Consider the following 23242-nt stretch of genomic DNA (forward strand, 5'->3'; position numbering starts at 1 on the left):
GGTTTTCTGCCGCTTGTCGATTGGAACGCCTAATTATGTCACTTGTGGGAGCCACTGAAAAAGGTAAGCTGCAAGTTTTTATTCAAAAATGCAATGAGGGAGTTCCAACAATACTTCTTTCAGGTCAGTTTATATTTGCTAATATAAGTTAATGTTATCATAAGATAAGCTTTAAGGAATAACTCAACTGGTTGTTAACTTTGACAGTCATCTTCTAACTGTTGTGAACACTATTTGGTTTGTAATGTCAAGACAGACAAAATTAAGCATTTTTATTATTTTGTGCACTATTTTCTTTCAAATGTAAAACTTCACATTAATTTTTTTAGAATTTTACAGTATTGTCCATCTATCTCAATCTTGCTAAGATAATGTTCTTCATGCTAGCAACTGACCATATAATAAAGGATGCTTCAGATATGTTTTGTATAGTTTAATTTAAATTTTCCTTAAATAGGATATTTATAGGAAATGGAAACCACAAAATTCATTTGTAAACCCCACAGAAAAGCAATGGTCATTATCTTACATTGAAAGACTACTTAATCGGGAATCACTAAACTCTTACATAAAAGAAAGGAATTAGGAGTTATCACCTAACTATTTTAACTTATAGTTCAAATTTTGAACTAGAATTGAAATGTCATCCAAAAACATATAGCCCTTGTTTTATTTAGCATAGTTGAAAAAGGCTCAATTTTGCCTCAATCCATAGACACTAATTACCTTTCATCACTTCATTCAGATAGTTATCATTCATATGTAAAGCTCAAATCAAGTGTTAACCGTCAACTCAGCTGTGATACATCTCACAAGAAAGTTCTATTTATTGTCTCCTTATATAAACATATGCACACTTTCAATGGAGATTGCTGGAAAGAACCCAGGAGTAAAATTTTTAAAATGATTAAAAATACAGGTAGCATTTTTAGATATTGCTCATAGAAAGTAGACATCACTAGAGACCATTTTTGTCCATTCTTAGCTGCGGAGATTAAAGAGGCTCAAATTAAATAGAGGTAAAGCTTCTCTAAAAACAAAATGTTGAACAGTAAGATTGAGGCAATTTCACTTAATTTTCAATAAGCTTCTAAAGAGTGGGTTATGGACTAAGATATGATGTCACAGAATAGTACTGTACATAATTAAAGTTGGTTCAAACGGAAGGAAAATGTAAACTGAACATTTCAGTGGGAAAGTGGTACCTTTTGATCAGCTGCAGAACAAGTCACCTTTTGAGATTTTTGCCTTGTAAAATTAGGAAGATTTCAAGTTCATTTTTATTACGAGGTTAAATTTGGCCCATCAGAGTTAACTTTCAATAACCCAACACAATCTGCAATGAATGGAGTTTGATGTCGGAGGGGCAGCTAATCTTCCCTTCTGAGTTTATGGGTCAGTGCAATATGAAGTGGTGAAGCATATTGAAGACCCTCATCCAGAATATACTGTGTCCATGTTACCCTTAAGTGCAGATTTTGTGGTATTCAATATGAAAGTGTGCTGATTCACAGAGGAGTAGTAGTCAGCCACCAGCTTTCCATTTGGTCTGAACATAAGGTGTTTTGAATCAACTCCCTTGATCATTCCTAATCATGTGCCATGTTGTAATCAACTAGGAGAAACTGAGAACTGCAGATGCAGGAGATCAGACTCAAGAGTGTGGTGCGGGAAAAGCATAGCCAGTCAGGCAGCATCCGAGGAGGAGAGTTGATGTTTCGAGCATAGGTTCCTCATCAGGAATGAGGGGGTGACCCTCGTGAGTGGGTTGGCCTAGGACAATGCTTTAATGACCTCCTGCAGTGATATTCGGGGATGAGATTATGTTCCTTTACATCTGATGTGACTCCAGCTGACAGTCCATTGCTGATTCTGACTGAATCTAATTCTAGGGTTACTGTCAGGAACAGAGTGACTCAGTGTAGAATTGCCAGCCTCTGTCCTGCACTTGTATTTATATAGCTGTTCCAGTTTCTGGTCAATGATAATTGCCAAGATCTTGAGAGTGGGACTACAGTGGTGATAATGTTGTTTAATATGAAGTAGAGATAATTAGATTCTCTTGCTGGACGTGATCGTGATCATTGATCAGCATTTGTGCAAGATGAATACAGTTCACCACTTATCAGGCCAAGCATGATATTGTCCAAATCTTGCTTCATCCAACTCTCTCACAATTCTTTAAAATGTCAGCACCTCCAGCCCAATTTTGCTCTTGTAAGAAGCTACCATTTTACCTGCACATTTCAACAACTAAATGGCACTTCATAATCCTCAGAATCTGCAAATGCCCCCAAAAACAATCTCAGAACACGGGGTTGCCCAGATAAAACCAAGATGGGGAGCAATTTCCTTTTTCCAGAGGGTGGAGAATGTATAGAAATGTTGCCATGGCATATTTGAGTTTGAGATATACATCCTTCTATTCATGAAGGGTTTTAAAAACAAGGCAGGAAAGTGGAGTTGAGGATTATCAGATTAGCCATGGTCTCCATGAATGACAGAGCAGTCTCCATGAGTTGAATGGCACACTTCTGCTCCTCTATCTTATGGTATACACTCAGTATCATCTGCAATGTTGTAATTAAAAATATAAAAGTAACACGCTTTTGATTTTAACAGTTATTTAATTTACCAATGTACAAGATAGGCATATAAAATAGTATATTGTAACATGTTTTATTTTATTTTCTGCTATGGAAGGCCCTATTTCCACAATTTTCAGGAATGGAAATCTAACTTTAAGTGAATATAATTTGTGTATCCCGGCCACAAAAATCAAAATAAATCTAACCTGGCTATTTAGCACCCAATTAGTCTACTTTCAAGAGGATTATCAAGTGACACTTATTCAATAACCTGCTTACAAGCTCAATTTGGGGTCTGCTAGCATCATTCAGCTTCTAACCTAATTGTAGTTTTGGTCCAAACAGGAGCCGAACTCCTGAGGGGAAGTGCAGGTCACTGCTTTTGATATTAAGTAGCATTTGATGACTGTGGCAAAGAACCCTATGATACTGGAGTAATTGGGAATCAAGAGGAAAAAAACTCTCCAACGTTTGGAGTCATACCTAACACAAAGAAAAATGATTGTGGATTTGGAGATCAATCACCTCAGCCCTAGGACATCACTACAGCATCCTCGGTTCAAATATTTTCAGCTGCTTCAATCACCTTCCATTCATCATAAAGGTCAGAGGGGTAATGTTTACCAATGATTTCAGTGTTCAGCACCATTCTTTATTCCTCAGACACCGAAGGAGTCCATATTCAACTGCTGCAAGATTTGAACTATGTGGCTTGGGCTGATAAGTGACAAGTAACATTCACACTACATGAGTGTGAGGGAGCAACCACATACAACAAGAGACAACCCAACCACCATGCCTTGATAATCAATAGCATTATCACAATTGAATCCTCCACAATCATTATCTGGGCTACCAACGAACAAAAAAAAAACAAACTGCACCAACAATATACTGTGGCTCTAAGATGAGGAATTCTGCAATAAGTATCTCACTCAGGACTCCTTAAAATCTGTTCACAACTTACAAGGCAGGAATGTGACAGAATACTCTCCACTTGACCATTTGAGTGCTACGCCAACAACACTTTCAAGAAGCTCATTAGAGGACAAAGCTTGATTGGCACCCCATCCACTCCCTCTACAGTGACATGCAGCAGTAGTGTACAAGGCCACCTATTTATTTTAACATTACATAAATCAACATCCTGACTTTGTCAATTAGACAATAACATCCCAATCCGTATTTCCCTTTGCAATTTCTATCTCCCTCTCGCAACATTGACAGAGGGGTAATGTGATGAGTCAACAAGAAGTCTTTACTCATATTGCAATATTTTCTATTTGAAACAACCTAGATATTAATGTCTTGAGTTTAATGTTTCAAATATAAAAATAATAAAAAAGGGATACTAATCTTATTAAAATAGATGCATAAGCTGCAGTTTAAGAAAGCATGTTTCAGTTATTGCTGTCAAAATCATGGCTAAATCAAGTTCAGGGCATTGAAGGCACTTAATGAAGGAAGACCATGCAAACATATTCAAACTGAATTCTATGTCAGACTTAGTAAACTGACTGGTTAGATAAAGAATGCTGAAAAATTAAAGACTAATATGAGAGTGGAGCATAGAATACTAATATCAAAAAATGCAATTCCCCAATAAGTCTAGAGTTGGAGAATGCACGCTTTATGCATAAACTGACCCACATAGTATTAACAAAATAAGATTCTGTGGAGAAAGCTGAGAGCTTTGCAAAGAAAATAGATGTTGACAACTTTAGTCAGAGCAATAGCTTTTTTTTTGCTGTTTAAATCACAACATTACCTCATCTGCAAGCAGCTTTGTGGACAGCGCTCATCTGCAAGTCACTTCAAATCTGAATGACTGACAAATGTTTTCAAGAAATTATCAAGATTATAATTCAATGGATATCTTGAATACAGATGAAACTGCCCTCTTCTACAAATGCAAACCAGATAAAATTTGCCATGACAAGGACCAAGTTGCGGTTTGTGATAAGGCACCAAAATATTCAGTGTCACTTCTTGCTGGAACTGAAAAACATAGCTTATTACTCATCAGCAAGTTCAAAAAGCCAAGATACTTAAACCATGATAACAGAACCCATTATCATTCATAACGTACTAACACATACAATATGTGGCACAGTGGTTAGCACTTCTGCCTCACAGCGCCAGAGACCCGGGTTCAATTCCCGCCTCAGGTGATTGACTGTGTGGAGTTTGCACATTCTCCCCGTATCTGTGTGGGTTTCCTCCAGGTGCTCTGGTTTCCTCCCACAGTCCAAAGATGTGCAGGTCAGGTGAATTGGCCATGCTAAATTGCCCGTAGTGTTAGGTAAGGGGTAAATGTAGGGGTATGGGTGGGTTGCGCTTCGGCGGGTCGGTGTGGACTTGTTGGGCCGAAGGGCCTGTTTCCACACTGTAAGTAATCTAATCTAATCTAATATGTGGTCCACTACCATTTTGGATTGGGAATGTTGACAACCTGTTATGTCAATAAAGTGTACACGGGCCCAGAGATGTCAGCATTAACAGGTATCATCAACAAGATACTGCAACATTTTACCAAGCTCCTTAACGTCTTCTAAACACACAACCTCTATCATTTAAAGCAAGGACAGTAGATACTTAATGAAATGCAATCACAGGTTTCTCAATGACAAAATCAATAACTCAGTTTTTAAAAATGATTTAGCAAACACATTCTCAGCAAAATTATTTCAATCTTAATATCCTTAAAATGTTTCATTAATGGTTAATGTAATACTAACATGCATGTAAAAATGCACTCCTTGGAAAAAGTGCGATATTATTTTTATAATGGTGAAGGCAGCATTTTTTGACAAAATAGTGCACGGGATGCAAGATGCAAAAGCTTCAGAGTTCCTGGCCTAGGTAATAATGCCACATCTTTATTGCCAATTTTTTTAAAAATCCAAATTACTAGCAATAGAATACAAAGCAATAGCATACAGAACTTGCACTCAAATAGTACATTCATTAGCTTACAACATCTAAAGTGCTTCATTCTAACTAAAGTACTTTCAAAGTAGTCCTTACTGCTATGTAGGCAAACTGTTGCAGTCAATTTTTAAAAAAATGTTGAATTTAAAATAGAATTATATAGTACAGAGGAGGCCCTTTGATCCATCACGTCAACTCTGACACAAACCTCTGAACCTACACTCATCCCTCTTTCCAGGACTTGGCCCATAGCCTCAAATGTTATGACATTTCAAGTGTTCATTCATTTCCTTTTTAAAGGTTGTGAGGTTTCCTGCAACAACTACCCTTCCAGGAGTGCACTCCAGATTCCAACCAACCTCTAGATGAAAAAATGTTTCCACACATTCTCTTTAAACTTCTTACCTTTCACCTTAAAATTATGTCCCTTGTTATTGACTTTTCAATAAGGAGAACAGCTGGTTTCTATCCACCCTATCCATGAGCTTCAATCAGGTCCCCTCAGCCTTCCCCTGCTCTTAAAAAAAATAACCCAAGCTTATCTAGCCTCTCTTCTTAGCTAAACTGCTCTATCCCAAGCAACATCTTGTTGAATTTCCTCTGCCCCCTCTCCAGTGCAATAACAGCAACTGCACACACTACTCTCGCTATGGCCTCCACAAAGTTTTGTACAGCTCCAAAATAACCTCCCTGGTCCTATAATCTGTCAATACTGATAAAATCAAATTTGCCATATGCTTTCCTAACTACCTTTTAATCTGCTGCCTTCAGGGATCTCTGGACAAACACCCCAAGATCTGTCTGTTCCTCTAAGCTTCCTAGTGTCCTGTCAGTCATCAAATACTTCTTTATCTTACTACGTTTAGTGCACATTAACTCACATTTATCAGGATTTTTATTCCATCTACCGACCTGTAATCCAAGACCTTCTTTTTCATTGTCAACCACTCTGCCATCTTCATGCCATCCATATACAGGTCGCTATGACACCATCGTGGCAGGACAGATATCAAATAATAATGAGTCACAATACAGAAAGGAGAAAGAGGGCTTGGTTTTGTGATTCAGCGATAACAATCTATCTCTCAATGTCAGCAAAACAAAATAACTGATCATTGACCTCAGAAAGAAAGGAGAACACACCCCATCTACATCAACAGAGCAGAGGTTGAGAGGGAGGAGAGCATCCAGTTCAGAGGAGTGCCAATAACCGACAATCTGTCCTGGATTCCTATGTAGACGTGATGGTACAGAATGCACAACACTACTTTTTCCTCTGGCAGCTTAGAAAATTTGGCATGCCCATAAAGACCCTCACCAACTTTTACAGATGCACCACAGAAAGCATACTATCCACATGTATAATGGTCTGGTATGGCAACTGTTCTGCCCAGGACTGTACAAAACTACAGAAGATTGTATGCGCAGTCCAGGACATCATGGAAGCCAGCCTTCCATCCATGGACTCCATTTACACTTTTGTCTCTGCGGAAAGTTGGCCAACAGCAGTAATGCTCTTCCACAATCTTGTCAGGCAGAAAATACAGCAGCTTGGACACACACCAACCTGTTCAAGAGAAGCTTCTTCTCTGCTGTTATTATACTGAATGGACTCATTAATTTCAAATAATGTTGATCATTCTTCGCACACCTCATGTACGGTTCAGTCTATATGCCACACTCTAAGCTCACTATGCTCTGTATATCCTTGCTTACTATGATCTGCTGGTACTGCTTGCAAACAAAGCTTTTCACTATACCGAGGTACACATGACTACAATAAATCAAATCAAATACCTACCTTACTATTCACCCCATATTTTCTTCTTTTTGTTTGTATACATATATATCACTAAAAAAGAAAATACTGATTCATGATAGACAATTTGACATTTGCCTCCAACAGGGGGAATGATGGCCTCGTGGCATTTTCACAGGACTGTTAATCCAGAGATCAAATAATGTTCTGGAAACCTAGGTGCAATTTCTGCCATGGCAGATGGTGTAATCTGAATTTGATAAAAATCTGGAATTCAGAGTCTAATGATGACTATGAAACAATTGTCAATTGTTGGAAAAAAAGCCATCTGGTTGACTATGGTCTTTGAGAGAAGGAAACGGTCATCCTTATCTGGTCTGACCTACATTTGATTCGACTCATAGCAACGTGATTAACTCTCAACTGTTCTCTGTGGCAATTAAGGATGGGCAAAAAAATGCTGGCCTAGCCAGAGACACCCAGATCCCATGAATGAATAATTTTGTTTAAAAAAGTCAAATAGCCTGCTACCACCACCCTTGTCTCCTACCACTAAGCCAATTTGAGTCACATGTGCCTTCTTTGCCAATATCTCTCATAGAATAGAAATTTATTGTCAAGTGTACTTCTACAAGAAAAATAAAGTGAAAAGTTTTATAAGTTGCCTTACCAAGGCACCATATATGGGTCCTAATCAATGGCTTTGCTGAAATCCATACACTATCGGGTTTTGAGAAGATTTGTAGCTCAGGTTGAGGTTCTGGGTGTAGGTTTGCTCACTGAGCTGGAAGGTACATTTTCAGACATTTCGTCACCATACTAGGTAACATTGCAGTGAGCCTCCAAACGAAACTTATGAAAATGAATCTTTCAGCACAGTGAGAAAACTTACATCCAAATCCATATGAACTACACCAACTGCACAATCCCCTTCAACAAACTTGGTCACATAGTGGAAAGATTCAATCTAATTTGTTATACATGATCTCCCTACAAAAGTGATGCTGTTTATTCCTGACCAACCCTTGCCTCTCCAAGCAGAGATTAATTCATTCCTTCAGAATAATCTCCAATTTTTCATTTCAAATTTTATAACCAATTTTGTACTTCTGAAGTGTAATCATTCATGATCAATTTACAGGCCCATAAACAAAGTAATCAGATAATGTGCATTACAGATGTTGGTTGAACAACTATTGGAAACAACATCCATTCTTCATTGAATAAAGAAATTTTTTATATTCTTTTATGGGTAGCATGGTTGCTCAGTGGATAGCACTGCTGCCTCACAGCTCCAGGGACCAGGCAACTGTCTGCGTGGAGTTTGAAAGTTCTCCTCGTGCCTGCTTTGGTTTCCTCCGGGTACTCCAGTTTCCTCCCACAGTCCAAAGATGTGCAGGTCAGATGAATTGGCTATGCTAAATTGCCCATAGTGTTAGGTGCTTTAGTCAGAGGGAATGGGTCTGGGTGGGTTACTCTTCAGAGGGTCGACTTGTTGGGCCGAAGGGCCTGTTTCCACAGAATGGAATCTAATCGAATTTTAAAAAAATCAAATGTGCAGGTTAGGTGAACTGGCTATGCTAAATTGCCTATAGTGTTCAGGAATATGTAGGTTAGGCGCATTGGTCAGGGGAATTGTAGAGTGGTGGGATGGAGGAGTGGGTTGCCTGCTCTTCAGAAGGTCAGTCTGGATTTGTTGGGCCAGGTGGTCTAATTCCACACCGTAGGGATTCTATTAATATTCAATTAGAAATATCTTCTAGGAATAGAATTAAAGTATCATATAAAAGGAGTGAACCTACATTAGCATTTTGAAGTGTGAAGTTAGCCATATAGATGAAGTCTCTGGACGAATTCAGCTTTGCTGAAATTCCATCAAGTTAATTTTAAAATAATCACTGACTTATTGTGAGCTGTAATACAGGGGAAGCATTTAAACTACTGATACATTTAATGACAATACTAGGATTACTATTACAATGCAACAGAAAACAAATGCTATGCAAAATAGTAGATATGTATTCGACACAATTTAATGCAAAAAAACAGGTTAAACAGAATTGCAAAGATTACACATTACATTTTAAATAAGGAAACAAACTCAGTAAAAAAAAAGGCGCGCTAAAGTTAAACCACATAATATTTAGAATGAGCCCAAGAAGTGATGGAAACACAAATGAAACATGACAAAGAACGTCAAGATTTCAAATGGAGAGAGTTGAGCAGGATTTAGTGTCTGACCAATCAACTTGAATTACCTAAAAACATAATCCGGCGTTCTCCCATACACCATCTTTAAGAACAGAAAAAAGCGTGGTGACAAAATCTACACACACGCAATAAAAACCAAAATTGTAACCATGGAGAAACCACAGACCGTCAGCAAAAGGCATTTTTGAAAAAGGCCATCCTTTCACTCAGTTCCGCGCAAACCGGCACCTCAGCAACATGACGCATTCTACCATTTCCCGCATATAGACCCGCCCCTTTCTCCTTCTTCTATTGGTCAGACCGCCACGACAGCACATTATCTAGAGTACGTTTGGTCAATGGGACTGTCTGTCAAAGTACGTCACCATACTTCCTTTAGCCGGAAAGAGGTAGCGGACGCCATTTTGTGTTTTTTTTAATTTGGTGAGGGGTATGTGTGCGCGTTTCGAAAGAGTTTTTTTAAATTAAATTCTGCGACTAAACCCATTTCGTGATAGGTTATGTGTGTTTAAATATTAGCAGAGGTTGTTTATGCCGGTAATCTTTTCCACGGGCGACGGCACCTTGATGTTGAGATCTTTTCTGCTGTGAGCGGTAGTGTGCAGCAGCGAGATGGCTAACAAAACGGCCATTGGAAACCACCAGCAACAGCAGCAGCAAGCGGGGGGAAGTGTTAAGCCGGCCTCCTCCATTAAACAGGGCAACGTGCTGCCACTGTGGGGCAACGAGAAGACCATGAACCTCAACCCGCTCATCCTCACCAATATTCTCTCCTCACCCTACTTTAAAGTGCAGTTGTATGAACTGAAAACCTACCATGAGGTTGTAGATGAGATCTATTTCAAGGTAAGAGACTGATTGGAGAATTTATTTTAAGGCCTCGGAGTCCTCCATCAGCCATTTGGTTTGCTGGTAGATTGGGCTCCAATGGTGACGCCATGTTTGATTTCTGTGTACGGTAGAGGGAGGAAGGGGCATTTGACCAAGGCTAGAGGGGGAGGAGTCAGTGTTTTATCTTTACACCGTGGTGGCCTCAATGGATAACCGTTTCCCTATATTAATGGCTTTAATATATAATTATTAAAAGTATATAGTTGAGTGTTTCTGTCATTCGAAAATTGTTCAGAATAGCTGAGATCAGCTGGAACATTTCTAGGTTGCCCCCAAGGCGGCTAAAATTCTGACGACGATTTGGGAGTTGGATATGTTCTTGCCATACGTGAGAAATTTGGTCGTAATATATGGACCGTTCTGAATCTTGAAAGTAATTGTTTTAAAGTTTGGATGGCATTGTTGGCATAGGTTGTTACTTTAAATGTATGTTTACGCCAAAATAAATGTTACTCTTATGTCTGTAGACACTTACTGTCAAGTTTTTCTACTAAAACACCTTATGTACAATGGAGTCTGACGGTGTAAGTTAGACGCGTGCGTGCAATATACTGAAATCTCCTTTCTCTCCATCCCTCCTAACTAGTGGACATATTGCATTGTTGGTGAGATATATCATTTTTCATGTAATTAGTTTACATTTTAATTTATAGGATTATAAATGGTTATAGTATAGAAAAATGTCATTTTACTAGTCACATCTTTAGTTTGTGTTCAAATAATTATCCAAGCTCAATTAAAAGGTGCACTTGAATTGCTTCCACTGCACTCGGGCAATGCACAGTAGATCTTAAACACTTTTTTTTTAAATAAAGTGTTGCTATTGGTTATTTTGTTCTACGTAGAGCCAGACAGGACGGAAACATCGCTTGAACTTGTTCCACACACAGCACCCTCTGCTTAAGCCACTGCTGACTCTTGACTTGCACCAATAGCAACAGTTTCTTCCTATCTACGTTGTCTCAACTACCTTTTGATTTTTGAATACTGTACCTCTACTATTTCTGTTGTCGATCTTCCTTTCCTTCTGAAAAATGACCCCAGCTTTTCCAAGCTGTTCTTATTTCTGGTTTTTCATCTCTTCAGCTGTCCTTAAATCTTTTCTGAACACACTGTATTGCCTCATTCTTAAGAACCCACTAATCGACGTACTATTCCAGCTGAAGCCAAAACAATTGTTTATAAAGGTCAGTCTTCTTTCGTACTTTATTTATAAAGTCCTGGATTTGGTGACTCTTAGTATCAACATTCTCAACCTGACCTACTACTTTCAAAGAAATAGGCACATATACCTCCAGATTTCTTGCCTTCTGCATCTGCTTTAGAATTTTGCATGCAACTCCTCAGTTTCCTCCCAAACTTAATCACTTCACCTATCTCTGCAATAAATTTTTACATTCAAGTATTCAGTAATTCCATCACCGTAACAAATCTGTTGCCTTTTTAAATCTAAATTTGTCCAATTGACTGTTTAATTGAAATTTTATCCTAAATTATCATTTCTAAAACCTTTTTGCTTCATGTGGGTTAAATTTGATGGCTTGTAGTTAATGGGTTTATCCTCATCTAAAAATGTGGCGGAGACAGGTTCAATTGAGACATTGAAGAAGCCATTGGATCATTATTTTTGAGGATATAGGCTAAGGCAGGAGATTAGAACTTGGTTATAGAACTGGTGCAAGCATGATGGACCTTCTGAGCTGTAACAATCCTGTTTCTGAATGTGGGTTTGAAAGGCTTGTAGATCTTCAGTCCTCTGTCATCACACTGTACCTAAGAGAATTGGGAGATAATGACCAAAGCATCCACAATTTCCATCATTCCTTCAGTAAAGGATCCGCTTTGTTGACATAATGCCAAGGTGGAATACATGGCTGAGGGGACCTTTTTGGGGCTGCCATTTTATTCTAGCTTTGCCCACTGATAAAAATTAATTTATTCAGCATGTTATGAGATGTGTCTGGGGCTGGTATGACTTCATTCTGGGTCTTTTGGCCCAAAGGTGAAGTCCCTACTACTACATCAGAAGTCTTTTTGGTCTCCCCACATATTGGGAAATACTTAATTCCATCAAGTGCTGATATTAGGGTGCCAAAACGTTGACTTGTGTATTCTATTGCCAAAGCTTTTTCTGAATATGCTTTGCAGGATTTGTGTGTGGGGAAATTCCGTAAGCCACTGATCAGTTGCTAACACTGGAAATGAAATCATATTATAATATATTTTTAAGTTAAGTATTTGTGTAATATTAAAAGATTTTAGTGGTTTGTTGATCTCTTTTATCTCGGGATATTTTTAACTCCTCTGCAGGTTTATAATAACAATATCCCATTAATTGCAGGTGGTCCATGTGTTTTAGATGCAATTCTGGTAGTAGATTAACGTGTGGATTTACTGTGCTTTGTTGAGCTTTTTATTAAGTGAGACCTGGAGACTGATGCATGATCTTCTACAACTCAATGTATCCACTCAACCTTTACCCTATTAGGCAAATACTTATTTTTCCATGTATTTTTATTTTTAGAGATGTTTACTTGATCTGAGCCAAAATGTTTTCTCTTTCCAATAGTATTTCCAAAGATTTTGTCAGTAACAGACAGATTTTATTTAATGTTTACTTTACATTTTAAGCTTCTGAACAAATCTAGCATTGCATAGACAACATGCATCTTAAATCTCCTTTCACCAGACATTGCAAATTTTAAAATTAAACTTGAGATTCTTGGAAACCTAAACGTTACTTATACCTGGAGCATTTTGTTTTGAAGACTTCCTGGTGTGTTTTACTCAAGCTAAATGTGCTTGTTTTTCTCAGTGTTTGTTTTTTTTACTCTACCTGTTTGATATTATGATCTACCTCTGGAGTAGATGGGATATGAACCTGGATCTTCCAGCTCACAGGAGCAGACACTACCACAGCATCACAAGAGCCAAGCCCAGTGTTTCTAGGTATTTTCTGATCAACCTGATAAGAAATACTCTTACACAGTTTTGATGTAGGTGAGGGCTTGAACTTCAACTGAGAATGTGTAAAGGGTATGAGCAGGAGGGAAAGAGTTCAGTTCAGAGTTTTGTGAAGGAGGTTCAGCTGAGCATGACTCAGATCAGATAAGAACTTCCAGTTAACAATGGGGTGCTGGAGGCAACAATAATGGGTTAACAAAGTGGAAAAGCATTCATTATGTAGAGCCATTTAACAAGATAAGGAAACATTCAGTATGTAAAGTCAGTTAGCAAGGTGAAAAGTATTCATTATGTGAAGCTAGTTAAGGTTAAGAACATACATTGTGTAACAGCAGATGGCTTAATCTTTACTCTTTATGCTCGCTAATTGTAATGGTCACCCAATCAATATGTATGTTGATTTGTTTGGATATTCCTCCCTGTAAAATGACTGTAATTCATTGAGAAACTGCTATTCCAGAGAAGATTGAGAGCTCATGTCCCTTTGTGCATGGGCAATCATTCTTTCTCCTTCCAGGGCCTGGAATAAAGATGAAGGAGGTAAAACTATGTGAGGTCTCTTGGTGTTTTGCTTTGACTGAGAGGGGGGAAATGGGATGACAATACAACCTTCTCATTCAGAATGTTCAATGTTTCTACGTTTTTCTTCATATCCGCAAATGCTTTCATGTACAACCAGTGTTTTTACCACTACCTCACCATATAACCTTTCCCCTGTTATGCATCATACTCAATGTCTCTGTATATTTTTAATCAACCCATTCAGACACATTACAATCCCGCTGAAGCAGGTAGGATTTGAACCTGAGTCTCCTGGCTCCGAGGGTGGCACAGTGGTTAGCACTGCTGCCTCACCGCGCCAGAGACCTGGGTTCAATTCCCGCTTCAGGTAACTGTCTGTGTGGAATTTGCACATTCTTCCTGTGTCTGTGTGGGTTTCCTCCGGGTGCTCTGATTTCCTCCCACAGTCCAAAAATGTGCAGGTTAGGTGAATTGGCCATGCTAAATTTCCTGTAATGTTAGGCGAAGAGATAAATGTAGGGGAATGGGTCTGGGTGGGTTGCTCTTCGGAGGGTCGGTGTGGACTTGTTGGGCCGAAGGGCCTGTTTCCACACTATGGAATCTAATCTAAATAACTGCAACACAAGCCGTAAATGATAACTTTACTAGAAATTTAGGTATTTTTTAATCAACTTGCTCAAATGTTATTACATACCTCCAGAACATGTGAGCATTGAACCTGGGCCTCCTGGCTCAAGGGTAGGGGTACTTCCACTGTGCTGCAAGAACACCCCTCAATATTTCTAATTCATTTTTGTTAAAAACCATTTTATTTAACTTATTCTTCTAATCAACCTGTTCAATGATGTTATTGCACACCTCTGGAGCCAGTGGGACTTGAATCTAGGTCTGCTAGCACAAATATAGAGATATAGTCATGGCACCACAACCCTCCTTAATGTTTCTAAGAACTTCTACGCTGTTCAAGCGTGGGACTACATTGGGTTCAATATTGGAGGGAAGCTTGGGATGTTAGGTTCTTTTCCCAAGGCTTCACACATGAGATGCAATTCGCGCACACCAACTTCTGCAAACAGTTAAAAGTTTGTTAAAGCCTGTACAACCTAGGTGACCCCCTTTGACCCTCTTTGCAGACCCTCTTTGAGCCAAAAGAGGCCCCAAATAAAGAAAACACAACTCCTTTATACAGGTCAGTTGGTAATGCTTACAGGTACTCTAGCCAAACCACCACATTACCCCAGATCCAATGGTGGGATGAGGTCATCCTCTGAAATAATGTAAATGCCCTAATCCTGGGGAACCATTATGAAGACTATTTCCTGACTCTGAGATTCCCAAAGACAGTGTAGGTGTTATATATTTATGTCCTAGCTTTGGAGCAGCGCTGCAAACGTGTTCTGGCTCCGCTACTTCCCCAGACCATGTATGTGTGATAGGCTTCAGCCTCTGGGATGATCATGCAGGCAAACCTGATTGGCTGGGGATGATTGTGAAAGTATTTCTAAATAGAAGGGGCTGAATGAGAGTTTAATTTGATAATAGTAGGGGAGTGGTAGCAAATCATGTCTGTGCTGTGTCTTTGGAAGCTTTGCCCATTAACTCTACTACTCTGCTCTTTCCCAGAATCCCTGCAATTTTGTTATTTCAAGTATTTATCCAACTCATCTCTGAAAACTTTATTTTTAGGCAGTGCATTCCATATCACTGAAATTTGTTGCATTTTGACAATAAAGTTAGTTCAAATCTTGCCTACGAATCTTCTGTCAATTGCTCTAAATCTGTTTTCCCTGCTTACTTGTTCTCTGCCACTGGAAACTATTTTGTTAGTTATTTTTGCTCAAAATCCTTAATGATGTTTAATTTCCCCTCTAGCATTCTGATTTTACATATAAAATTGTTATTTGTTGTTTGCTTTATGTGGAATACATCTCTTCACAATTCAAGTTGCGATTGTTCTGTAGTGATTTAATTTGTGCCTTGTGTTTATCATTCTAAAATTAGTACTTTGATTATATGTAGTATTAAACTTAGAGCAAACTTAACACTACAGATCGCAACCCAGATTTCCAATTCACATTTTTACCATCTTCATACTGCTTATTTTCACTTTCAATGTATAAGTTGTCTCTGTGCCAACCTCATCTGATCAGTGAAACCCTCCGAAGCGATTTGTTGTCTCTAACTGTTCTGATGTTGTCTTGGCCAGCTTCCCATCTGCATAGAAATTTCATTTTAAAAAAAACTTGTTTCATGTTCATCAGTTAATCCACATTAGCTTTCTGCCCCAGAAATTTTTTAAAAAATCGTTGTTCTAATTTTCCTGTCTGCCTCACTGTTCCATCCCCCATACATTAATAATACTCTCAAAATCTCTGAATTCTTCTGCATCTTGCTCATCTGTTTCACCGATGGCTATGATGCCCTTAATCACATACAATTAAACCCCAGATCTCACTCACTCTGTCTTTGAGATATTTAACCTCTTTTGTTATTCCCATTGACTTAGTGCTTTCCTTTCTATGTTTTTATTTGAAGCGTTTTGGGATGTTTTTTGCATTCAAAGGTCCTATATGAACAGAAGCTGCTGTTGATGTAATTAAATCCATCTTTTAGACTTTAATTTCCATTTGAAACAATTGTTTCATTCATCAGTTTGATTTGATCTTAAACCTGGATCCAAGAAGTGTTTTTAAGTTTCTGATTTGCCTACCATGTCAGCAGTAGCGCCATGGGCCGTAGGTTCAAGCCCCACCCCACAGACTCAAACACATAATCGAGTCTGACACAATGTAGTAATAAAGGATCTTGCATTTCAGCTAAGATATTAAACTGATCCCCTAATCAGCTGGATATTAAAACTGTATGCAATTTGCAGATGAATAGAGAATTTTCCCAACTTCTTGGACAACATGTAAAAATCTAAAAATCTGTTTAGCTCATTATAGTTGTGGAAACTTGCTGTCCATAAATTGGCTGCCAGATTTGTTAAATCGTGACAGTTCTTCAGATTTTGTCTGTGAGGTACTTTAGGAAGAGGCCTTTTAGTCATCAAAGGGATTATGTAAATATCTATACATAGTACAGTTGGCTTTACAGTTGAGAATGGCTTGAATACATTTGAGGTCACTTTGGTAAATCCTGTGGTTGGCAGTGATAGTGTGGTAAGTTTGTATGTTAAGAAATTCTTCATTCTGCTTGAAAATATTCCAACCATTTTTTTTGACAACATAAATAGGAATAGGGATTTCAATCCCTTGAGCTTGCTTGGCCATTCAAGATAATCATGGCTGATCTCTACCTCAACTCCACTCTCTTGTCTACTCCTCATTTGTGTTAAGTCTCAATCTTGAATATACCCCATGTAGCATCCACTTGTTCTGAGGTGGAGAATTCCAAAAATCAAAAAACAAAAGGGATGTCATGTTGAGGTTACACAGAGTGTTGGTGAGGCCTCTTCTGGATTACGATGCACAATTCTGATCATGCTATGGGAAGGATATTATTAAATTGGAGAGGGTTCAGAAAAGTTGTGCCAGGATGTTGCCAGTAATGGAAGGCTTGAGTTATAAAGATAGGCTGGGATATCTTTCACTACAGCGTAGGAGGTTGAGGGATGACATTTATAAAATCATGAGGCATGCATACAGTGAATATCAAGGGTCTTTACCTATGGTGGGGAAGTTCAAAACTAGGGGCATATTTTTAAGGTGAGAGGAGAAAGATTTAAAAATGACATTGGGAAACATTTTTTATATACAGAGTAGTTCGTTATGTGGAGTGAACTGCCAGAGGAAGAGAGAAGTGGGTACAGTTAGTGCATTTAAAAGACATTTGAATAAGTACACAAATAGGAGAGGTTTGAAGGGATATGGGTCCAATGCACGGAAGTGGGACTAGTTTAGTTTGGGAACATGGTCTGTGTGGACTAATTAGACTTGAGGGTTGCTTCCATGCTTTATGATTCTTTGTCTACTTGAGCCCTATCTCTCCCCCATAAAACTGTGTTGACTTGGAGCATATGATTTTCTAAATGTGCTATTAAGTAATCCAAAAGAGATTTTGGGATTTTCTGGATAATTTCCTGTTCACTACTGCTGACAAATAGTCTCTGTTAACTATCTTATAGTTTCTTTTGATGTTTTGAAGTCCTAAATTAAATTACAAATGTTAATCTAGATTGTTGCTTTAACAAAATTTGAGTTAAAATGGTGTGGATTTGGAAAGAGTTTTTTAACTTGAGTTGGAAGTTGGTAGATGGCCAACAGAAAGAAAATCAATGGTTATCTTTTCTGATTAGCAGGGTGTGATGTGTGTATCAGTTTCTGGGCCTTGATGTCTTGCATTATTCATGATATTACATGCAGAATAGTTACGTCCACATTTGCAAGTAACACTAAATTTGGAGTGACAGAGTGGTACAAATGGGAGCAGAAAATTAGAAAAGACCGTTTGAGCAAAACAAGAACAGATGGAGTTCAATGTGACCTCCTGATGAGTATTTTCTAAATGGTAAAGATCAAAATTGTTCACTCATCTTGAGTGATGGAAACTTGATACAGTATTCTCTCCAAAACACTCTGGATGTAGGGGCAATCAGAATATTCAAGATTTATCAGATTTTTGTTGGGTAACTCTATCAAGCAGGATGGAGCAAACAAATGAAAATTAATTGAGGCAGAGGCCAACCATGATTGAATTAATTGGCTGAACAATTGCAAGACGTTAAATAAATAGACAACTCTTGTATGTATTTGTACCACTATAGAAGGAAGCTGTGCTGTGAATGGCAGCCACTTCTGTTTTAGCCAAATGTATAATCCTGCTGAGAAAATGAAGAAGACCTCCTAAAAGTTGATTGTAAGTTTGCAGTGTAATTGAGTTGTTTGGGTGATGGTATTTAAACCATTAGCCTTACTGGTTGCTGGCTTATAGCTTGACTTCCTTTTAAGTTATTCTCCAATATTGAATGTGCTCACAATACTGCTACCAGTTTTATTGAAAGTTTGACCCATACGGAAATGCAATTCATCTTGTGATTCGTGATTTTCTTTTCTCATTGTGACCAAGCAGGTGGCATTTCAGAGGCTGATCTCGAACACATATTTTTCTCTTAAAAGTCATTTATATGCAGATTTTTTATTGCTTATTTTATTATTAAATTATTTGAAATAGTATTAATGTGAACTACTTTAGCAGTCACCTAACTTTGGTTTTGTTTCTTTTCCCTCTGTAGCAGTTATGAAACCTTATTTACACAAGAACATGTCATTTAGAATAGCAAAGTTGCTTTTTTCATTGCTTTAGATTGGTAGGGAGGAGGAAGAATTAGGAATTTTCTTGGAGTCATCTTTAATTAAAATGGCATATAAATGGCTTAATGAAAAATGGGCTCCAAATCAAGAAATGTATTAGTTTCTGTTGCATGAAAGTTCACCCTGTTTCCAAATGTCTTTCAAATTTAGCTGTTCAAAATACAAAGATGTGTAAATGTAGTATTCTAAAACCAATAAGCAATGGATCATTACTAGTTTGGCTTGCAACAATAAAATTTGGTCAAGTTCATAATGACTTGCGACATGAGTAATAAAAATTTAATATGTTTAAATTTAAACAGTTTAATTTATAAGACTTTATCTTAATTCTGTAGTAGGTTAAATTGTACAAACTTAGAAAAACACAGTTTTTGTTGCTGGGGTCAGACAAGCCCCTTTGGGGTTTTTTTTAGGAATATAGGCTTTAAGAAATTCATTTAAGTATACTGGGAAGGGTCATGCAAAGAGGAAGAAAGATATAATGTGTGATTGTTAAACCTGTGACTTTGAGGCATGGTGAAAAGCTTAATATCCAATCTAAATGTTTTAACTGAGTTTGACAAATTCAAGTGAGCATGTGGCAAATTTTCACAGTATTTAGTCAGTGCAACTTCTCCTGATACAGATTCCATTTTGTCTCATTCTGCTAGGTAATGAATTTAAATCAATGTTGGTTGCTGACAACTAAAGTACATCCAAATTATAACCTAATTTTAGAAACAATCTAAATTTAGATTAGCTTGCTTTTTTATTGATGCTATTTACTAAACCTTTTTCTAACATTTTTGCTTTTAAATTACAGGTCACTCATATTGAACCATGGGAGAAGGGGAGCAGGAAGACTGCAGGCCAGACAGGCATGTGCGGAGGGGTAAGTAGAAGTACGTGCTTTACTTTTCAAAAAATCTTATTAATCTGTAGACATTTGCTTGTTTGGTAATTCAGCCAGTGAGGCATTATCTTGAAGACAGCAGTGTTGACATTTCAGATCAGTAGACATAGGAGCAGAGCTAGGCCATTTGGTCCATCAAGTCCTCTCTGATGTTCAGTGAGATCTTGGCTGATCTGAGAATTCTCAACTTCATTTTCCTGCTTCATCCCATAATCCTTGATTGTCATAATGACTAAAAATCTCTCTGTCTCAGCCATAAATATACTTAACAATCAGTATCAATAGCCCTCTGCAATAAAGCATTTCACAGATTCTAAAAGAAGAAAATTCTCCTCCAGACTGCCTTAAATCGGTGACCCCTTCATCTGAGATTATGTCCTCTGGTCCTCGGCATTCCCACAAGGGGGAGCAACCTCTCTGTATCTTCACTGTTGAGTCCCTAAGATTCTTGTATGTTTCAATAAAGATGCCTGTCATTCTTCTAATCTCCAATGAGTAAATGCCCAACCTACTCAACCTCTTGTAATAAGAAAATCCTTCCATTCCCAGGGTCAATCTAATGAACCTTTTCCAACACTGGTATTGGATAAGGGGAGCAAATTGTTTACACTATTCCATATTCTGTCTGTTCAGTGCCTTGCATAGTTTTAGTTATGATTTCCCTATTTTTCATGCTCCATTCCATTTGAGATAATCTCAATTCCCTACTACTTGCTGAACTTGCAATGCTGGCTTTTTGTGATTCATACACAAGGACCCCAAAATATTTGTGCTGTAGCTTTCTGACATACCACAGCCAAAAGGACTAGCCACACTACCATACATCAGGAGCATCTCAGAACTGACAGCCAGACTACTGCGACCCCTAGGACTCATAACGGCACACAAACCAACAGCCACGCTCAGACAACAACTCACCAGAACGAAGGGCCCGATACCCAACATGAGCAAGACGAATGTAGTGTACAAAATACCATGCAAGGACTGCACTAAACACTATATAGGACAAACAGAAAGACAGCTAACAATCCGCATACATGAATATCAACTAGCCACGAAACGTCACGACCAGCTATCCTTAGTAGCCACACACGCAGACAACAAGCAACATGAATTCGACTGGGACAACACTACTATCATAGGGCAAGCCAGACAGAGAACAGCCAGGGAATTCCTAGAAGCATGGCATTCATCCACAAACTCCATCAACAAACACATCGACCTGGACCCAATATACCAACCACTACAACGGACAGCTGAAACTGACAACCGGAAGCGGCAGGGACAGACCACTATAAACACCGGAGGAAACATCAAAGAAGCGCTTTGCAGGAGGCTCCCAAGCACTGATGATGTCGCCTAGCCAGGGGACGAAACGTTTGCAACAAAATCTTCCAGCTCGGCGAACAGAACCACAACAACGAGCACCCGAGCTACAAATCTTCGCACAAACTTTGAGTTTCTGTAGTGTCTTCTCATTTAAATTATTAGTTCATCTTTTCTTCTTGCCACTGAGCATAACCTTATATTTTCCCACATTGTTTTCCATCTGCCAGGTTTTCGCTCACGCATTTAACATACCTATATCCCTCTGTAGATTCCTTGTGTCATCCTCCCTGCTTGCCTCCCCATCTATTTTTGCACCCTCCAAAAACTCAGCAAATTGCATTCACAACCATCATCCAATAGCATATACTGTAAATTGTCAAAGACCTTCAAGAAAATTGAAAGGCGAAAGATATTTCATATGGAATGTTCACTATACTCAGTAATTCAGGCAGAATCTGCGGAAGATGATGAGTATTTCCAGCATTCCTTGCTTTCATTTCAGATTTCTAGTATCCCTTTGTTGTCCCTGTGCTTATCTGTCTACTGACTTGGTTGTGTATTGGTTTCCTTAAACCCTCAATTAATTAGATGGTGTTGATGCTTTTGAGTGACTGCACTTGAGGCACAATTTATTTGTTCCCAACTCTGTCTTAAAATTATGCCTAATGCCTTCAATACTTCCCAGTTACATTTTGTAAAATTCCACCATTCTTAACTAATTCATATTCAGCATAATGTGAATCAGATGAAAATATATGCATGCTGCAATAGTGCTGTCATTTAAGTTTTGATTCCAGGAGCAGAATTATTGTGAATGAACCTCAAACTTCCTCTTCTACCACCCATATATTGTCTTACAATTCATTTGCAGTTTTGTCTAACACATATTCTGATGGTTGTGACACTTATCTGGAACAGATTTGTTCTGATTCATCTGATTTGATCATTGATTCTATGTTTTCAGAGTAATTGTTCCCAACACAAGTTCGGACTGTGATCCATCTGTATGCTTAGTTACATTGGTGTCATGCACGTGTGCAGTTGTACCTGTAATCATCCTTACACACCATAACATTACATTTTAAACTAGCTTCATATATCCTTGGATAGAGAGGAAGAAAAGGAAACAAAAGTGAGGGGAATCTTAAATCCTTCAAGCATTATTGAAGACTGTACCAGCTTTACAACATCTTAAACATAATACTGATACTATAGATATTTAAGCGAATTGGGGTTTTATATTTTTTAATTCTTGCAGTTAATATTTCCCCGAAAGGTTTCTTTGTAATTCCGAAATTTGGCTATAACTGTGTAATTACCTTTTATGCTAATTGCTTCACAATCTGCCTTTTAGAACTTCAAGTCCCCTCTTCAGGAACTTTCTCCTTTTCGAAAGACAGTATTACATAAATACAAATTCTTTTATGAACTTGGGATATTCCAAATTGCTTTCCATCCAATACTTGAACTGTTGTCACTATTGCTACGTCAAAGATGGCAACCAATTTGTGACTGCAGTTGGAGAAATATGGGTATAATCTGTTTTTTTTAATTCTGAGGGATATCAGAGAGTACTTGCCACCACCTCTGCATAGTGACATGGATGCTTTTACATTTACCTAAGAAGGCATACTGGTTTCATATTTTATTCTAAAGAAAGTGTAGGACCACCAGTGGTATGAGCATAGGTAATGTGATCAAAGTCTCTTTTTTTCTAGGACCTAAAACCACAAACCTCTGATTTAAAAGTGCCACTGAGCAGAGGCTGATTGCCCAAGGCCGAAGAATTCTAAACTTGGAATAAAGATTTAGCGATAGATGTAAAGAAAAGCTTCCCAAATTT

General features: G+C 38.2%; 2 protein-coding genes across 4 annotated transcripts in view; one reads left to right on the forward strand and one right to left on the reverse strand.

Annotated features, from left to right (window-relative positions):
• Positions 1-10369, reverse strand: part of slc35a3a (solute carrier family 35 member A3a) — a 63749-nt gene extending 53380 nt beyond the window's left edge. The window contains exon 1 of one of the 2 annotated variants that reach the window (XM_043699705.2): positions 10306-10369. Coding sequence is in view for 1 of the 2 variants with exons in the window: in XM_087990789.1 (XP_087846915.1) it covers positions 9537-9564 (28 nt within the window). In the remaining variant the exon portion in view is untranslated. Of the gene's footprint in view, positions 1-9536; positions 9718-10305 lie in introns of those variants that run through there. The other variant, XM_087990789.1, reaches the window with a different exon arrangement.
• The window catches only part of prpf38b (pre-mRNA processing factor 38B), a 31808-nt gene continuing 18457 nt past the window's right edge, over positions 9892-23242 (forward strand). For both annotated transcript variants that reach the window (XM_087990788.1, XM_043699697.2), the window contains exons 1-2: positions 9892-10335; positions 19981-20049. In XM_087990788.1, coding sequence (XP_087846914.1) covers positions 10102-10335; positions 19981-20049 — 303 coding nt within the window. In that variant the 5' untranslated portion in view covers positions 9892-10101. The remainder of the gene's footprint in view (positions 10336-19980; positions 20050-23242) is intronic.

Source organism: Chiloscyllium plagiosum, unplaced genomic scaffold (genome assembly GCF_037043375.1).
Source record: "Chiloscyllium plagiosum isolate Xiang-an unplaced genomic scaffold, Cpla_swu_hap1 HiC_scaffold_9, whole genome shotgun sequence".
Lineage (NCBI taxonomy): Eukaryota > Metazoa > Chordata > Chondrichthyes > Orectolobiformes > Hemiscylliidae > Chiloscyllium > Chiloscyllium plagiosum.